This window comes from Myotis myotis, unplaced genomic scaffold, assembly GCF_014108235.1.
Source record: "Myotis myotis isolate mMyoMyo1 unplaced genomic scaffold, mMyoMyo1.p scaffold_m19_p_1, whole genome shotgun sequence".
Taxonomy (NCBI): Eukaryota; Metazoa; Chordata; class Mammalia; order Chiroptera; family Vespertilionidae; genus Myotis; species Myotis myotis.
The window spans coordinates 14981122-15000354 of record NW_023416313.1 but is presented as its reverse complement, the minus strand read 5'-3'; the positions used below and the strand labels follow the sequence as shown (position 1 = coordinate 15000354).

The 19233-nt window shown below is 49.8% G+C and overlaps 1 protein-coding gene across 1 annotated transcript; it reads right to left on the bottom strand.

Moving 5' to 3' along the window:
* Positions 1-628: 628 nt before the first annotated feature.
* SLC34A2 (solute carrier family 34 member 2) lies at positions 629-15487 on the bottom strand. Its single transcript, XM_036330528.1, has 13 exons — positions 15340-15487; positions 11142-11256; positions 10905-11039; positions 9770-9898; positions 8374-8517; positions 7347-7458; positions 6059-6254; positions 5240-5335; positions 4780-4900; positions 4445-4612; positions 3935-4051; positions 3719-3843; positions 629-2464 (listed from the first exon to the last, which is right to left on the bottom strand). Exons 1-13 carry the CDS (start codon positions 15463-15465, stop codon positions 1841-1843), a joined length of 2208 nt encoding a protein of 735 aa, XP_036186421.1. The 5' UTR covers positions 15466-15487; the 3' UTR covers positions 629-1840.
* Positions 15488-19233: the final 3746 nt, after the last annotated feature.

The window sequence follows — 19233 nt, the reverse complement described above, 5'->3', positions numbered from 1 at the left end:
CGACCAGGAGGGTGAATGACCAACCCTCTACAGTCTACTTACTGTGTTGCCAGTGTTTTGTGGAAATTGTGTTGAGCATGTTTAAGGTAGGCGAGGCTAAGCTAGGCTGTTCAGGAGGTTAGGTGCATTAAATGCATTTTCAACTCATAACAAACTTTAAAAAGTCAGAAAACTAGAAAAAGAGGAGGAAAAAAAAATAAAAGGACAAGACCAGAGAGACCATAGAGGAACCTGTGGAGCATTATGGTAAGTGAAATAAGCCAGTCAGAGAAAGACAAGTACCACATGATTTCACACATATGTGGAATTTAATGAGCAAACTGAACAAACAAAATAGAGAGAGCAGGCAGACAGTTCTGGTGGGGGAGCTGCTGGAGGAGTTGACAAAAAAAAAAAAAAAAAGAACTAAAAAGCCCATGGAGAGGCTGGAGGAAAGGAAAGCTTTCTACCTGCCATGCCTGTAATGGCACTTTACTCCTGCCTTTTGACCAAGGGGACCAACAAATTATGTAGCTGCCCTGGTGGTGAGTAGTAACATTTCAGGGGGAAGTAGCCCCAAATTTTTAGTAAACAGTTCCAGGAGGCCCTTATTTCCCTGTAATTGAAAGCAACACACTCTTTTTGGGTTTGATCATCTTTATTTTTTCTTTCCCACAACCAGTTAAAAAAAAATACAATCAATACAGGTACAAGGATCCAATTTGTAGAGTGCAAAGAGGGCCGCAGCCCCGTCCAGGCTTAACTTTTGTATTTACAGTGAGGCACGGGCAGGGCTTACAGAGGAGTGTTGAAAAGCCAGCATTACAAAATACAGATAGTCTTGTTTCCCTTGACATTTCCAATGAGAGCCCCAAACAAGTCACACTACTATTACTATATAACTTATAAAAACGCTGTACAGGTGCACGGCTATAAATATGGCGTATAAATGGCTGTTAGGGAATTGGTATCTACATGGGGGAAGGCCAGGGGAGGGCTTGGTTTGGTGTCCCGGCCTGTCATGATGGATGCGCTGTGGCATAGTCCCCCCTCCCCGGACCTGGTTGAAGTTTCCTCTCCAGGAAGAACTAGAGGTGAGGAGTGTGGAGGGCAAAGGGGTAAATATAGCTGGGGCTCTAGAAGGCACAGAGGGCATGTGGGGCAAGAAGGAGCACATCCCTTGGACCCACAGACACACACGGACCCTGCTGTCACCTGATCTCCCCTTAGGAAGATGAGGCAACAGGTGGGTCAAAGTGCATCCTGGCTCCCATCCTGGAAACTCAAAGACTCAGCAGGTAAAATGCTTGGACTAGCCATACCTGCCCAGGTGAGGGAGCCTTGGGGAGCACTAGGAAGAGAGCAAAGGCCCATGCCTGTGTTCTCCAAGGCCTCTTGCCCTGAAACTGTCCTGCTCTGGGGAGAGGACACCTGGAGGCAGCTGCTCTGGGTTGAAGCCAGGCTATGGTAAAGGAGAATTTTATCACAATAAGAAAAGCATATGTGTGTGTGCATCTTTGAGAACCTTCCATAAATTCCTCCCTTGGGACTTCAGAAGATGGTTACGTCTGAGAATAAGTCCCATTGGCCAAACCATCTGTGTGCAGGAGCGGGTGGGTGGAGGGGATCATTATCGAGCCAGGCTTCATTGTCTAATTCTCTTTCTGCACCTTCCAGGGAGTGGGAGACCAGGGAGCAGGGGTGGAGACAGAGCGACCATGCAGGCTGACACATGCGCAAAGGGGAATGAGAGTCAGAGCTGATGTTGATGCCATTTCTCAGCAAAGCGGAGAACGGCGTTGCAGAACCAGGAGGGAGCGAGGGAGACTTGGGGCCCCTCCTCCCACCTCGGGGGCAGCCCCTACAAGGCTGTGAGGCTGGAGGTGGTGTTTGTGTTCAGGGCGTCCACTTTGGACTTGGGGACCCCTTCCGGGGCCTCCACGACCATGGAGAGGCTACGAAAGGACTCGGGGACCTTGATGTGGATGTCCTCCTCCTCCACGGGGTCCTGGCAGCACTTGCTGCAGCGGCAGCACGTGGGGCAGCAGAGCCTGCAGCAGAAGCGGCAGCAAATGCGGCAGCAGCAGCAGCAGTTCCTCATGCAGCAGCCGGTGGCCAGAGAGACCGCGATGTCCCAGGGCTTCAGCGAGCGCATGCACAGGGGCAGGAAGTTCCAGGTCTGGAACACCTTGGGCAGGATGCGGGGGCAGCGGGCCTGCAGGAGCTTGAGCAGCACCACCAGAAGGATCACGAGGATGATGGGCACCCCCACGCCCACCAGCACTGGCCACCCAGCCAGCGAGAGGCCAAACACGGACAGTGGGACCAGGAAGAATAAGATGACCAGGTAGAAGACGGCAAACCAGCGGTACTTAGCTGAGATGTTGCCCAGCCCCTTGGCCAGGCGGATGGGCAGGCGGGTGAACGGGATTGGGTACCACAGAAGGATACCTGTGATGTTGAAGAAAAAGTGGCACAGGGCGATCTGAAACACAAGAAGTTGAACAGGTGAATGGTCTGTCGCGTAGTGGTGGTAGTGGGCAGGGGTGGGGGGTGGTAAGGGGGTGTCACCTAGCTGGCTGAATGGCTGAGGTAGTAGTACAGTCAAGGGGCCTGTATTGCCTGAGGGCCCACCATGTGTCAGGTTGAGGGGAGGAGTGTGTGTGTGTGGCTGGGAGGGGGTTGACCAATTGAATTACAACACAGTTTTCAGAGCCTGAAGTCATTTAGGCAAACTAACAATGAACTTCATGCATGTGCCCACTGCTGGCCTGTGTGTTGGCCCTGCGGTTTCCAGCTGAGCAGTTAAGAGCTGGAGGGGCAGAGGGGAAGGCTCGCAGGACAGCTGGGTCCCTTGGCTCAATGCCCCATTCTAGGGAGGGGAGAGAAGGAGGAATGGGGACAGTTAACAGCATCAGCAGCTGACGTTTATAATGTTTACTATGAGTGAAACAACTGTTCTAAGCACGTTATGTGGATTCCTTCAATCCTCAAACAATATCCTATGAGGTGGCTATGAATATTATCCCCATGTGATATTAGAGATAACTGAGGCACCATGGGGTTAAACTATTTTCCCAAAGTCAAACAGATGAGAGAAGGTAGAGGTGGGTTTCAAACCCAGGAAGCCTGACTTCAGAGGCCACTCACTGTCCTTTGTCCTCCCACAAGGTACCAGGCCTCCGGCTAGGGACCTGAACCAGCCCTGGCTAACACAGTAGACACGTGTGGCGACTGAGCACTTGAAATGTGGCTACTTCAAAGACTTAGTCCAAAAGAGAATGTAAATTATCACATTTTAAAAATATTGATTACATGTTGAAATGGTAATGGGTTAAATAAACACATCATTAAAATTGATCTTCCTGTTTCTTTTCACTCTTTAAATGTAGCTACTAAAAATTGCAAAGTACCTGGGTGACTCAAATTTGTATTCTACACTCATATTATATTTCTATTGGACATCATGGCTTTAGCCAGAACCTCAGGTCTTCATAATGTCTATGATTCCAAAATACTCTTTCTACCTCTATCAAGTGGCCATCCCACTTAGGTTTAATCAACTGTAAGTGATGGGCGTCTCACTGCCTCTTTAAGGAGTAGATGGCTTCTCCTCCACATTACCATTTTAGACTTAACAAGAGAAGCAGGGTTGTTGTTAGGGACCATCTGCTTGCAAGACCACTGATATTGTCTCATCCCACCCACAGAGCCCCTACCCCATGCAGCATTTCCTGACCTGGAGTGAGCTCCTCAAGGTTTTGCCTGGACTGGCCAAGGCGGCCATGATGGCGGTGGTGGTGGTGCCGATATTGGCCCCCAGCGTGAGTGGATACGCCCTCTCAATGCTTATCACACCGACACCTGGGGGAAAATACAAAGTCCGTAACATCAGTCCCAGAGGATGACAGGAGATGGTAACAGTGCCAGAGGGAGAAGCCAGGGAGAAACTCACCGATCAGTGGGGTCAAAGTAGACGTGAACACTGAGCTGCTCTGCACGATGAAGGTCATGCCTGCCCCAACTAAGATAGCCAGGTAGCCAGTCAGCCAGGAGAAGGGGAAAGGGAAATCTGGAAGACAAAAGGAAAAGTGATCTGTCACAAGCCTTCTAGGAAGGCATGGGATGGAGGCCTGGGGGGCACCCCCACAGGACAAGAGTGGGTGCATGTGCTAGGGTAGGAAACCCGTGGGAAGGATGGTTCCACAGTTCTGGATTTGAGCTGGCTCTTTCTCAGGACCTTGCAAACATGCAATCCAAGTTTGTTCCTGTTCCCCAGGTCCCACCCAAGACGCCAAGAAAGACTTCAAGGGCCAAGAGTGTCTTAGCTTCTGCAGCTTCTCAAATCCAATGATAAAATCCATACAGAGGCCGCTGCTAGATAAGAATCTAAAGGAGCTTCCCTGAGGTGGCAACAGTGATGCCAACCCTAGAAAGCCCCGAATGGGGCGGGCAGTTCACCTACCAGTGTTGATGGTCTTCTTGATGACAACAGCTACTCGCCCCTCGAGCACAGAGCCCAGGACCTTGACGATCATGATCAGACAGCCACAGAGCACCAGCAGGGAGGTGACCAGCAGGATGATGCCAACAACAAGATCCAGGAGGTTGGCATTCACAAAGAGGTGCTGGCCTGAAGAAACCATGGTAAGTCCTTATTAGAAGGGCATGGAGTCCCCCCCAAGCCACAGATTGTTATTTAGGCCCCAGCTTATTCCTTCTGTCTCATAGTGACAGAATCTTGGTTGTTCAGCACCCCAGATAGCCGTCCCAGTGGCTAATGCGCTGAGCTCTACTCACACTTGGCAATATTCTCCCGGTGGGTCACGTTCTTGATGGTCCAGGTGTGGGAACCATTTGTCCAACAGAGGTCGGGGGAGGTGCAGTTCTGAATCGAGGGGACGGTGACATTCATCTGAGTCTAGATGGCAAACATAACACTCAATTTTAGTGGGGAGAAGGGGGAGACCATGGTTTCTCCATAAATGGGAACAGAAGCAGCCAGAAGTTAAGAGACATGAAAATAATGCCAAGTGAGAATAATGTATCTGTGGTGTGGGATGGGGCAAAAGGTTCTCTCCATTCTACTGCATTCTGTCTGTCCATCCAGCATTCAAGGACTTATTTCCTCATGGGCCAGTTTTGATTTTTTAGGAGTCTCCAATTTTCTTTTGCCTGACCTTTTATTTGCCCACTTCGAATGAAAGAATTTGCTTCAAGTACAGAGTCCACTCACCCACCAATATTCTTAGAAACTTACCACATTGGTCACAGTTTTGCACCAAATCTTGATCAGACTCTTGTTCTGAGCTGCTGGGTCATTCATTGCAATCTGGTTGATAACCTTTTTATCCAGCTGAGGAAGGCAATAGACAGAAGAGAGTCAGCACATACTCAGAACGAACATGGGAGGGACTCGCAGGGGCTGCTACCGACAGGGCCTCAGAGGAGGTGAACAGATGGCAAGTCCCTGCAAAGGTGAGCTGGGGCTCACCCTGTCAGCACCTAAACATAAGCAAGTGCTTGATAAATAAACGAGCGAAAGATGTGAATAGTGAACTGGTGCCTAGAAAGCGTGTAGGTATTCACTGGGTGACCGAATGGCAGAGAAAACCAGAAATGAGAGTGAGAGGGCAAGGTCTAAGCTGGCCCCTTCTCCTAAGGCAACACTCACAAAGCCTTCTTTCATTTAATAATATGGACAGACTCTGGTGACCAGAGGGAAGATGGATGGGAAGGGCAGTAGCCTTTCTTTTTGGCTGGAAGTAGGATAATACTTTGCCAGTGACCCCACTGGTGCTGAGGTCAGTAGTGAGACCAAAGTGGCCCCAGGTGTCCAATGGGCAGTGCTTGAGCCTTGAGAAGCACTCACCATCTCCCTCCACCTTCCAACACGACACGCATGTTGAGGTCAAGGAAACAAGAAAGGTCCGTTACTCTACCTAGTGTTTCCCCAGTTTCATTTTCCTTGGCTTTTTTCAGAGGCAGCCAAATAGCGGCATTCAGAGATTCCTTCCTGTCCATCCCCGACTGAGCAGGGTAAAGGGCAAGGGGGAGGGAGTTAACACTTGAACCTTACCTGGATAATTTGCTTTGTAAGAGGATTCGTGATAACTTTCAGAAGTTCCGGGGCATTTTCTCCGCTTTTGAAATGGAAGGACTCCACTATCAAGTTGGTCAGGACCTCCAGGTAGTGGGTGGAGACCTCCACGGGCAGGAGCACCAGCACGGAGAGCCAGTTGAAGAAGTCGTGGACGGTGGCCCCGGCAAAAGCCCTACGGAAGGGAAGCCCGAGCCAGCAGCCAGGTTAGTCAATGAGCAAGTGGGCACCAGTCTAGGAAGGTCAATCTATTAAAATATCTCCAACAGCGGTGAGCAAGGTCAACCACATTCCTATGAGCAGGCACCGCCGTAGATCACATGCTTATGTTTGTATGTCATGGGTTATCCAGAGGCAAAAATTCATCTAACAGTAGAAAGAGCCCAAAATCTGGATAAGAAAACCTTGAATTCCAGCCATTCCTCTCGGCAAAGTTGCTTAGCCTCTTTGTCTCTCTACATTAATAAAATGGGGCGTAGGAAAGCCATCTTGGCTTCTTGAGAAGATCAGATGAGCAAACACCCTGGATAATGTGCAGTCGTGTTTCATCTACGACTACTGCCATCCAACTAGCCTGTCCAAGGCCCATGCCTGACCTACTGCACGAACATCACACAGACAAGCTGAAAACTGCCTCTCCATCTTAGTAAAAAAGAAAGAAAGCTGTGGCCTGTTAGAAAAGAGGCCAGGAAATGTGCTTACTTTTTACATTAACCTTTTGGAAGCAAAGGGTTCCCTTTGCCTGGTTCCAGCCCGCCCCATTTCATATCTCACACATCCACATCCACAAAAGCTACATTTTGCCTTTCAGTAGCAGGTGAGTGAAGAACAAAGAAACAGTGGCATGGGTTGAGCTGGCCAAGAATGAAAGCTTCAGGTTATAATCATTTCTGACTAAGCAGGACAGGAAACCGCAACCTAGCTGGCCTTGTCTTAACTGCACCATGTTGCAAGTGGTAAGCTTCTAGCTAGGGATTGCATTTAGGGAACCCTGACTCTGTGCCAGGCACCTTGCTAAGTGTTTACCTGTATAATTGTGTTTACTCCTTTAGACAACACAGTGATGGTGCCATTCCTACCCCCGCTGTGCAGATCAGGGGGCTGTTTCCAGTCATGATCCCTACCCTCAGCTGCACTCCCCTATGGCCAGGAATAGGCGGGCCAGGGCTGACAAGCACATTCTCAGTGGCGATCTAAAGGTAGTTATGACAAGCTGGCCAACACCGATGGGCCTGTTGGTGTCAAGGGCTAGTGCTGAGCCTCCTACCTTCTGAATACATTCCGGTCTCCTGCCTGCATGAGCGCCACAAGGGTGTTGGTGATTGAGGTTCCAATGTTGGCTCCCATGACAAAGGGAATGGCAGTCCGCACCGTCAGCACTGGGTAGAAAACAGGAAGTCAGCAAGCCAGCGAGTATAGGTAGGCAGCCTGGCCAGGTTCTGAGATGCCCCAGGCAGGCTGAATACATCAGACTAGTCACTGCCTAGAGCGGCAGCTCTTCACCTGTATGCACCTTGCAGTGAATCTGACAAAAGCTAGGGCGACTCATATAGAAATATAAACATGGACCAAAAAGACTTTTTGAGCACATAATTCTAGGGAATCCACAGACCCAAGAAACCCTTCGTGAGCTCTACTTTGAAGTGTCTTTCTCAATTCCTCACAGGCAAGGCCACCTTGAGGGAGACCAGAAAACAAATAACAAACATGGCAAATTCCTGGCAGTATAATTTCTTTTTCTAAACAAGATTAATATAGTGCCACAATGTTCAAGCACATAAGTTATTTTAAAGAAGTAATATCTTTTTCTAATTGGGCCCAGAAAAGGCTCTAGTTAATTTTGGCTAAAATGCTGGTTTGGGTTGAAAATTCATGTGTTCACACTTGTCCCACTCAGGGAATCTGTCTCCACTCTCAGTCAGGTTCAAGTTTGGAATGGCAGCTGCTCGCCACATATGACTACTGACCCCTTAAAATATAGCTAGTGCAACTGAGCGACCGGGCTATATATTTTCAATTAAAATCAATTAAGGTTAAATAAAATTAAATAGCCACATATGGCGAGTGTCTGTTGGACTGGACAGCACAGCTCCAGATAATTCAGGGTTTATTCTCAGACTGGGCTATGGAAATAGAACAGGAAGCTGCCTGAGGTTCAGAGTGGAACACACCATAGTAGGACAAGATGGGGAGATCAGGGTGACAAGCCTGGACACATGCAGAATAAATCGCAGGCTCCCAGCTGCAAGGGGAACACCTGGAATAGATCTGGGTTCATGGGTGCCTGAACTCACGTGAGGAGGCCACCATGCTGACGATGATGGATGTGGAGGTGCTCGAGCTTTGCACCATGGCTGTCACCAGCACCCCAATCATCAGTCCTGCCAGGGGGTTGGACATGATAGAGTTGCTGCTGAAGAACTTCCCGGCCATTTTTCCTGGAAAAATAAAACAAATCATGGCCACATGTTAGGGGGTTAGGTGGGTACCAAGTGGCCAACATTTGGTTGTGGATCTCAGCCTCCAGCCCTGCTGGCACCTGTGGCAGCTTGCTCCCTTGTGCATTTCCCCTGCACTGCCTTGATGCCAGGATACATACCCCACCCACCCCTAGACCCTGTTCCTCTTGTGGCTTCATCCTGTGCCCTTCCTTTCTTCAACCACTAGCCTTCTGGTCATGAACCTGGCCTCAACTCTACTTGGCCCTATGGGTGCCAGTGAATTTCCTGTCTCAACTCCTATCTCTGGGGTGTATTCCCAATTCATAAGATTTGTCCTCCAAGAGTGGATCTTCTCATCTATCCACTCTCCCTCCCTTAAGCCCTAGCCCTAGCCCTAGCCCCAGCCTGTAATTGAATGCTGGAGCTGTCATTTCTGCGTGTGCCTCTGAGACCTTTGCTGCTATTGCTTCAGACCAGGGGGACCAGAAGTGGCATCCAGAAAGTAAGCCCCTTACCCCAATTCTCCCAAGTCACAAAGATGAGTTCTCAAGAGAGGCACCAAGGGGTGCAAAAAGCCATGTGCCAGGTGTGCCCCAGACCTGAATTTGAATGTCATTATGCCAATTACAAGCTGTGAGCCTTAGGATCTCTTTGAGCCTCGGCCCTCTCCTCTATAAATGGGAAGGAATGTTGAAGACAGTGCCCCTGAAAATGCCCCGACCCAGGAGGCATTCAAAGTGCTAGCTGTCAGTGTCGTTGCCCATTTGGGGTACAAAGGTGACCAAGCCCGTGGTGAGTTCACACTTCACGGCCACGCTGGGCCATGCTCAGCGCTGGATGAAGGCTCTCCCAGTCTGGGGACCCCTGTCCTTCTCCGGCAAAGGTCCAGCTTTGATTCTCTTAGTAACTTTGGCCTAAGGTTATTCTTATCCAATACTCCCCTCACATGGGGGCCGCCAAGAAGGAAGGGATCCCTTAGATAAATCTATGTCAAACAGCTTCCTGTCTAAGGTTCGTGGACAAACACAAGGCCCTGGATGCCTGGAACTTGCTCCAGCCCTGGCTCCTGGCCTAAGCCACCTAAGCCAGTCAGACTTCTGTAGGCCTCGGTTTTCTCCTCTGTAAAATGGGAGATGAGATGAGATGGCTCCCAGCCCTAAAATGCAGCTGGAGAGGGCTTAATGCCTGGCAAGGATCTGAACCAAATGAGAACACCCCTACCGCAGCCCTTCAGCCCTTCCTTCCATACCTCCAACCAGCTGGAAGGCACTGCTGAGGACATCCAAGGAGCACACGAACAGGTAGAGGAAGCCCAGGAGCAGAAGGAACTTCCCGATCCCTTGCAAGATACACAGAATCTTCCCTTCGGTGTCTCTCTCTGGGGGAGGGGGAAAAGCACAAAGACTTTAGTGTCTGAAACCCTGAGGAGTTTGGCAGTGAACTCTGAACCCCCCAGCCCCCTCCACCCCCAGCCAGGGGCCTGTGAGCACTTATGGACAGCAAGGCCCAGAGATGGTGGGCAGCTGTGGCTGCGGTTTCAGGGAAATTACCACTATCGCCCACTTAGTTGAAACCCCTGCAGTGTCTCCACAGGATGTGCACTGGGGAGGAGGGGTTCGGTGTAGTCTGGGACAAGCAAGCCAGGCTCCATGCTCAGCTGAGCCCATGTCACTGAGCGAGGCGGTGAAGAGCACTTACCACCCGCTAAGTGTGGGGTCAGAGATAATGGCTCTCCTAAGCTCCTCTGAACAGCACAGACTATTTTCTAAGAGGTGGCTGCAAGGTAGCAATCACAGCCTCCATTTGGGGAGGGCTTGGGCAATGCTGCATCCTTGATGGCTATTTTCTCTGCTTTTAAAGTGGTTCTCACCCCTCCCACCTCAAAAGCTCCCTTCCCCTCCCTGTCCTGCAATCCACAGATCACCTTACACCCTGAACCAGGAAAATAGTGCAGCATTTGCTTGCCCGGCTATTCTGGCTATACTACCTCTGTCTTCCAGAAGACTTCTCTGATGCTTGCATTTAGGGAAGGGGACACCCCCCCACCCCCACCCCATCCAGCTTTCAGAGCAGGGACCCTAACTGCTCACTGCTGCAGCCACAGCACCTTGACAGTACCCAGGAGCTGGTCAGCACGCAATGGGTAATTGAGGAGCAGCACCGTGTCCAGCCTGGTTATAACCCCAGCAATGGCACATTTGCCGAATGAACGAAAGAAAGTACCAAGGATTCCCCAATCATCACTCCGTGCTTTCACTCCAAGCCTCCTAGACTGTCGGGTGACAACCCTGGCCGGGCCCTTTGTTCGAAGGGCATCAGGACAGTGGGAAGGGAGGCGATACTGTAATGGTGGTGAGCTCAGTCCCTTGCCGATCTCACTTTACCTGTCCACTTGATCCCCTTGTGCTGAAGCTCGGGCAGGTCCCAGGGGTCTTCTGTGTCGGTGGGCTCCTCGATCAGGGTGGCGGTGGAGTGGGATGGCAGAAGTTCAATCTTGGTGTCGGAGGTCCCGGCGACATCTGGCCAAACAAACAACAAAGGCCAGGAGAAATGAGGAATCAGACCCGTGTCTCTTGAGGTCCCCACAGGAGGCCCCTGGGGGCTGGGTGAGCGGCACTTACTTTTGTTGGTCTCCTTTCCTTTCCCATCCGTGGGGGGCTGTTGGCTCGTGATGCCTTCGATGTATTTACCTGGGTTGGGCTGGGCATTTTCCACCTCAGGCCAAGGAGCCATGGTCTGTGGGTGGGAAAACAGAGCTTAAAGGAGCAGCCACTGAAAGGAGGTCACTCAGATGTCATGGCGGGGAGAGCCAGCAGCTGCAAGGGTTGGGGGAGTGGATAAATGTTGTGCTTACACCTCCTCAGTGTGGGCTCTTCAGCGCCGTATTACACTCCTCTGTAGGCCTCCCTCAACCACTTCTTAACATGTGTTTCCATGCCAGCCTGACCTCTATTTCACTCTAACCACCTTCGATTTCCCTACTCCCTGTCTTGTCCGCCGTCTTGACTGTCCCCTTCAGTCAGAAAGAGGATGCAAACGCATCCACCTTCATTGATTCTCGGTCTGCCAAGTCCTCATGATCCTCCAAGGTGCCCCCAGTGGACTTAACCTATATGCTCATACACAGTTCACCTGCTTTAACCAACCATCAGGCCTTCTGCCATAAGCAAGACACATTAGACCTGGCTCAAATCCTAGAGGTGCCCCTGATCAGGGGCTGTGTGCTTACTCAAGTCCCTTTATGCCTCTGGACATCAAGTGTCTGTGTCCCCATGTATAGAGTGGGGACAATTCTATTTTGCAGGGTTATGAGGTTAATGGTGATGCCTAGTAAAGTGCCTGGCACCAAGCAGGCATCCAAGAAATAGTAGAGATTATTACTGTGCCATGCTACCTGGATTAATTTGTCAGACCCTGTTCTTTCCAGGCTTCCTTCCTCAGAACCCATTTCCCTGGCAAAGGCTTTCTCAGGGACATGGAGTGGAAGTGTGGCTCCTGACACAATGCAACCCAAAGGACTAGAACAAACAAGTCACAGAAGAGGAAGTACAAGTGGCTACAAATAAGAGTTCAGCAACCCAATATGTGCAAATTAAATAAAATGAGTAAAAAAAAAGTTTTTGTAAAAAATATGTCATACTGGAGAGGATGCAGTAAGATGAGCACTATAGGCTATGCCGGAGAACATTTGGCAAAAAGGCCAAAGAGCCACCCATTTTACATAAATCTTGACCCAGTCATTTTACTACTAGGAATTAGGGATTGAGGATTTTCCCCAAGACAGTTAAAAAGACCTGCCTGGCGCTGATCGCCTCTTTGAAGGGGGCTTTGTCTAGCTCACTGCATCCTTGGGGTCTGCAGCTCTGCCTGGCACACGGCAGTGCTCAGAAATGTTTGCTGATGGAATGAACTTGATGGAGACCAGAGACCTTGCTGCACTGTCAGAGAGGAGAACGTAAATAGGGAGTTTACTAGGGTGCCTCCATTCAGTGTAGTGGCATGCCCTTAAAGAGGTTGTAAAGAATCAGAACAACAACAACAAAATACAACAACAATAAAAAGCCAGGAAAATTGTGAATAAAGGGCAATTGTTGTCCCATTCATAGCACTTCAATAAGGATCCAGAAATGTTCCATGGGGTTCAGAGTGGATGGTGGGATGGGGTGATTGTTATTTTCTTCCATCTGAAATTTCTAAATTTTAAGATACAGCCCAACCCCCAAATCCACAAAGGTAAGAAGGTTCAGGGATGTACTCATATTGATAAAGCTAGGAGTTAAAAGGCTCCAAAGGCTTTCTCCTAACACCTCACTCCTGACCCAGCTGCTCCTCCCCGGCCTCCCCAAGGCCACACTCCAGCATGCTCTCGCTACCTGCCACAGGAGCCGAGAAGAGTAAAGGCACCTATGTTGGCAGTTCTGATGCCCAGAAAGGGGCTTTTGGTGTCTGAGCATGAGGCTGGGGTTATGATCACACACCTACTCCTTCACTTCCCACCACTGGTCCCTACAGTCCATCTGGCTGTGTTGATAGTCCTTTTGGCTCAAATTCCTGCATCCACCTGCGCACCCCATGCCAACAGGAAGTCTTGCAGGCTAAGGAGAGGAAATGTCTTGGCTCTTCTCAGACCTGTGTAACAGGGAAATGTAGGGCACCTGGCAGTCACCCAACCCCTACACTCTGCTTTGTTTGGGTCTTTCCAAACTGGACCTGTTCTGGGGCTGCCGGAGCTCAGCCCAAGGACATCTGAAAAAGTGGGGAAAGGAGGCATGAGGCAGCATCCTGCAGACAGACCAAGCCACCCTCACTTTCTCCCCCTGGGGCCGCCCCAAGCACAGGGAGGATCCCTCTGCAGCCCAGCATGCAGGGCACTTAGCAGCCAGACTGCTTGCTGAGTGCACTGTGCCAGGCACTGCTGCAAGCCTCGCACACAAGTTACCCCCGAGCATCACACCGCACTTTGAGGGAATATTTTCTTACACTTTGAAAAAAAATGATCAAGACCAAAAATTCCCAAGAGGGTGGTGACTACTTTTCTTTAGCTGCCTTTAGACAACATAGCCCCCAAGGGCCTGGTAGTGGTGGGAGGGAGGGGTGTGGGACAGGAGACAGGGAAGCAGTTGGCCTGGTTTTATGTTGCTACATGGCTTTAATTTAGACTTTTGATAAGCACTAATAGGATTTTTAAAGACATTTGCCCTCTCTTTGAAGTAGGGCCCCATTACCATACCACCCTCCCAGTGTACCTTAAATTTGGGTTTAGAACATGTTAAGGAAACCCTATGTAATTATAAAACTATATCAATTATTTTGCATTGTATTGGGGGGGGTTAAAGGGCTAATTTATAATAATAAACATTTAAAACACATTTCCATCATTTTGCAGCCCCCTTTTTGGACTCTTCTGCATGATTAAAATCCATTGGGATGACTTAACTCCCTGAGACATCCTGCTTGCTCCCTGCTGATATAGCCATTCTGTCCCCAGGGTAGGGTTGGGATGGGATGGGATGGGAGGAGGGGGGTGAGGAAGGTGGGGTGGAAGGTGGCTGCCTTCTTTCTTAAGTTGAACTCAGGCTATTTTTGTCAACTCTGTGTCTAACAGTAATAACCCAGAGGTCCTCCCACCACTGGGGACTTCTTTTAATGAGTGGTTGAGCGATTTGGGGTGGATTTTGGAAGCATGCCCTTCTTGCCAGCAGATCATTATCAGCTGGTTGGTTGGCACAAACCAAGAGATTCAAACACGTTTAACACTCTGAAACAATGGCCTCCTAGGAGGCCAACTTTGCAAACATTCCCAACAAAGTGTAGGCGAATGAACTCCAACACAGGAGGGCTAACCCAGAAATCGCTTGGTGAACCCAACACACAGGGAGGGAGGATTGCACCCGATGAAACCAACAAGCTGCCTCCATGAAATGTTGGAGGAAGCTGCCTCCTTGGGAAGGAGCAGGAGGGGTTCTACTCCATTCACCTCAATACCAGTGACCTAGGGCAGGCATCTCCCAGGGGATCTGAAGACTGAATTAGCGCCATTCCACCGGCCGCCCTCTTTCTGGCCTGGAGAGCCTGGGTCCCCCCGAAGCTGCACCTGTGCCCATCTCTCTCCTGGTTAGCCACTTCCCTGGTTATCTGGCCTGATACCCTCAGAACATTGAAAAATTGTGGGCTCTGTCCTCCCAAGACAAGACGAGGGACAGGCCAGCCCTCTCCTGATTCCGGCCACCTGCCCCGGTGAACAAGTTTGCACTGTACCTTGCAGTCACTTTAGAGAAAGAACAACGTAGCAGTGGACGTCGTGCTGGGTGGGGGTGGGGTGGGGGTGTGCAGCAGCGGACAGCCACACAGACCGAGAATTTCAGCTCGAATCGCAAATGCCTGTTCTTGTAAAGAGGGGAAGCAGCGGCCCAGAGACTGAGGGACCTGCCTTGGGTCACAGAGAGAATCACTGACTGAACAGAGCGCCTAGCCCTCCTGATGCCGCATAATACTTCCATTCCCCACCCCCTTTCCCTCCCCAAACCACGAGCCCTAACCTATCTATAATTTGAGAATTCCCCAAGTGTGGCTCATTCATAACTGCCAGTAGCAGGAGTGCACTCATAGGAGCTGTAGTAATAGCAATATCAGTAACGCTAAGAAAGAAATCTGAAAATTTGGAGGTTTGTGATTTTTTTCCTCTTCCTCAGCCCAAAGCCAGCCAAGTTTCCTTGAGGTCAGCATGGAGGGATATCTAAAAGAATTAAGGAGTTTAAGGTTCTCAAGAGAGCGTGAGATGGGAGCGGGAAGCGCCCTGGCCTGGGCGGCGGTACTCACCAGCGCTCCCTGCGCAGGTAGTGGACCCAAGCAGTCACTCAGGTGCAGCGCAGCGGCCGGGTTATATAGCCAAGGTGTTGCGCAAAGAGGCCGGCGGCAGAGGCTGTCACCACGCCCCTCGCACATTCCAGGACCGCCTGTCGCGCCAGGGCACTGCCTACCTGCTGGCTTAATGAGCCCAACGTGACCTCGCCCGGCTGCGCGGAGGAAAGAGAGGCGGCCAGGCTGCGGGGAGAAATCTCAGCCTTTCCCAGGAGACGGAGGGCAGCGAACGAGCCCGCGCCCCGTGCGCCCCTGTCCCGGGCTGGCGCGCTCTGCTCTGTCCCAACGCAGGACAAAAAGGATCCCAGCACATGGGCGCTAGTGGGGCTCCGGGTTCCCACCTTTCCCCTCTCCAAGAACCTGAATCTGCTAGTTTAGCTCCTCCGGAGCCGAGGAAGTCAGATAAACACCAGCTAGAAAACTCAGGGACAAAACCTTTCCAAACAAAGCCAGGATTGTTCGGCCTCGCCCGTCTTGGGGATGCTTTCTGCTTTAGTAGCCCGGACTGAGCAATGGACACGAGGAGCCCTGGGTCTGAGACGGTACATGGCTGGATGGGCCAGGTTGAGGAAGCAAACCATGGCCCTATTTCACCGTTTGAGCTGCCTGTGTGTACCCTGTGTCGTCCCTCATTTTTTTCCATTCAAACCCGTGCCAGGGAGAGCCCAACACCACGCTTATCCTAACAGCAACCCGGTCCGGCTGACAGGTTTCCAATGCGTACACAAACGCCTTCCCTGGGCTCAGAGCAGCTCCCTTTCTAGTTGAGGCCTTAGAGCGCTGGGAGGCATGACAAGGGATTACTCAGGATTTACTGAGCCAGAATCAAACCTGGGCCTCATTGCAAAACCCAGGTCTTATTCCCTCTGCCACAGGGCCCTGGTTTTACAGCTGAGGAAAGTGAAGCTGAGCAGCTAAGCAGCTAACTAGCGGACCAGCTGCCCACAGCTAATATGTAGTGGGCGTGCCCTATGGGAGGTAGGCTGTTTTCATTCCACAGCCAGCAGCTCTCTCCGCTGCCGCCCTCGCCCTCCGCCCTCAGGGAGAAGTCAGGCGTGCTGCTTCCAGGAACCTGCAGAGCCAACCAGGATCTCCCGGTGGCTGACTGGCGTCACACTGCCTGAGATCAGTCCCGGGCCCTGCCCCTTGCTCCCCCTGCCTTCATTTGCTCCTGTGTAAAATGGGAATGCTCATCCCTATCTGAATTAGATGAGCTAAAGTATGTTAGCACATAGAACAGTCCCTGGCACAGGATGAGTGCTCAGGGTTAACCATTTCAGTTTCCCTGGGAACCTCCGATGTTGGGAGATGAATGGAAAGCTTTGATTAGACTCATCTAGAACCTTGAGGCCATTACTCCACAGCCTCAGATGCTGGTCACATCGGTCCAGAGGCCAGGACATAGTGCTTGGAGAGCGGGCATCAGCAAGCAAATTATTCTTATTGGAGGGACACTGGTTTTTTTGTGAGTGGGTGCTAGACTTACAAGCCAGCCTTTGGAGACAGTGATCACCCCTGTTATTCATTGAGCTCAGCTCCGCCTCCAGCCCTGGTGGTGAGGGCTGCAGACCCAGCTCAGGGGTTCCCAGAGGCCAGCCTTCATTTGACATTCATTCAGGCAAGCCTCCTGCAGTGGTTCTGATGTGGGACCCGGACCTTACCGTCTTCACATCTCCTTTATCACCCCCAACAAGGAGCCAATAGACAGATCAAAATTTCAAAAAACTTGGAAAAAGAAAGGTTTCCCTCTTATGTTCCAACTGAAAAGGCAAAATGCTGGTTCAATCAGGAGACCTTTTTAAAAATATGTATGGATATTGGTAATAGATCAGGGCTGATGTCTGGCTCTCATTTTGGATTGTAGTTTTTCTATTACTTTTTGTACAAAGTGTGGAGGAAAGGCAGACTGTGGGTGTGTGTGGACTCTCTCCCTTTAGTTTGATGCAGAATATTTTTGTCTTTATTCCATCTCAGACACAGAACCCATCACCTTAGTGCTGTAAGCATACAGCTTATGTTAAAGTACTTTCATCATTCATACTGGTTTGTGCCTACACCATCCAATAAGGCAGAATTGATTGAATTAAATGGTATCATTAATTTGATCTTGAGGCCGGATGAGGTCAACCAGCGTCTTGCCTCAAGGCTACAAAACTGTGAGCTGATTAGTACAGGCCACTAAGCCCCCGGGGCCAGGTATGCTTCACCATTGAGAACTTCCCATCTCTAGAAAGTAAGATGCTGTGAGGCACTTTCTAAGTTATCACGATAACTGTATGTAGCAGTACCACCCTGCTTATCACCCATTGGTATTTCTAACCTGTTGTGGATTAAGAAATTGAAAAAGGTGAGCTATTTAAGTTATCATAGCTGTAAAGCAAGAGTAAGTAAACCCAAAAGGTCCGATGGGTCTATTTCTGTGCATCTTTGACAACCTAGACTAAATACAGGGGGTCCCCAAAAGATGTATTTTAACACATTTTAACAGCTGGTAGCTCAACTGATGTTTCTTTCTTTTCAGATTAGCCCATTGGAATGAAAAATGACAGCCAAAGTGTGCATACACTTTTGGTGGGGGGACACCCTGTATTTACTATTAAGTTAATATTTACTATTATAAGCAGAAAACTTTCTTACTACCTAGTACTGGGCTAGGTTCTAAATAATTGAGGCCACTGGCACTAAACTCCCACTTTCCAAGGACACACATATTAGAAATAAGACTAACAAGTTGGGCCATACAGAGGGCCTGTGGTAACCAGGACGGGTCAGGTCAGATTGTCACTCGGTCTCACAACTTGGGTGATGACCAGGAGTCGAGAAAGGTGACTTCTATGCCAGTTGGACCTTCTGCTTCTGTCACTCAACCCACCTTTGCTCTTGCCATCCCTTGTACCTGGGACATTCTCCCATTTTCACATGGACACTCTTTGTCCTTCAGGTCTCAGAGAGCTTCACTGAGCATTTCTCCTGCCCACAGCCATTCTCACCCTATTTGTGTTTCCTTCATAGATTATTGTATGACCTTTTCACAATAGACTTCCAAATAAATTGTGTCTTCATGGGTTGGGGGATTGAAATGTAAAGGTCCCAATTGTTCCTTCAATATTTCACTTTCTACTTCAACATTTTTAACCAAGGGAACTTTTAAGTTATTAGAATATATAACTTTTTATCACAAGTAATTCCTAATCACGTAATTAAAGCCAGAAGATAAAATAATGTGAAATTAAGCAGGGACTCACAGCTCTGAACATCTTCCAAGAGGCTGAAATCCTCTCCCTTCTGTTCTCAGTGGAGTCTGGGTCCAGCAGGCCTGTTGGAGATGTTAAAGGAAGACATGTTGAGTGACTCCCAAACACCTCACCTCACAGCCCTTTAGCTTCTTTGGGGCCCTGTGACAGCGCTGATAATTCTAGGGATGCTTAGTCAGGCCTACTGGCAAGCTATCAATCCCCTTGAATGCAGCCAGAACTTGGGAAATGTCAAATAATGTTACCTTGCTGTGAGAACTCGAGCTGACATAATTATAGGCTGTTTTCAACCTGACTTAAATATGTACACAAACATGCAGGGAAAAGCAGTACACAAAAATGTTTACAGTGGTTATCTCTGGCAATGGGAGCAGGTGGCTTTATTTCCTATCTGTATGATGCTCCAAAAAGAATTCAAGACAGTTTACAGATTGACAAGGAAAATTGATTCAAAAATAAGTGCAGAGGTGAGGGGAGAAGGACTGGATGAAAGAAGGTGAAGGGATTAGCCAAAGAACATATATGGATAGCCCAAAGGCACAGACAACAGCATGATGCTGGCCAGAGGAAAGCGGGGAGGGGAGGCTGGGTGGAGGTG

What these genes read in the sequence shown, in the direction of transcription:
- SLC34A2 (XM_036330528.1), bottom strand. Translation starts at nt 15,465, where the DNA reads ATGTGCGAGGGGCGTGGTGACAGCCTCTGCCGCCGGCCTCTTTGCGCA. An exon ending in GACCGGAATGTATTCAGAAG is followed by an intron (nt 6,255 to 7,346) that starts GTAGGAGGCTCA and finishes TCCCTTCCGTAG; the next exon opens with GGCTTTTGCCGGGGCCACCG. An exon ending in TTACAAAGCAAATTATCCAG is followed by an intron (nt 5,336 to 6,058) that starts GTAAGGTTCAAG and finishes TGCCTTCCTCAG; the next exon opens with CTGGATAAAAAGGTTATCAA.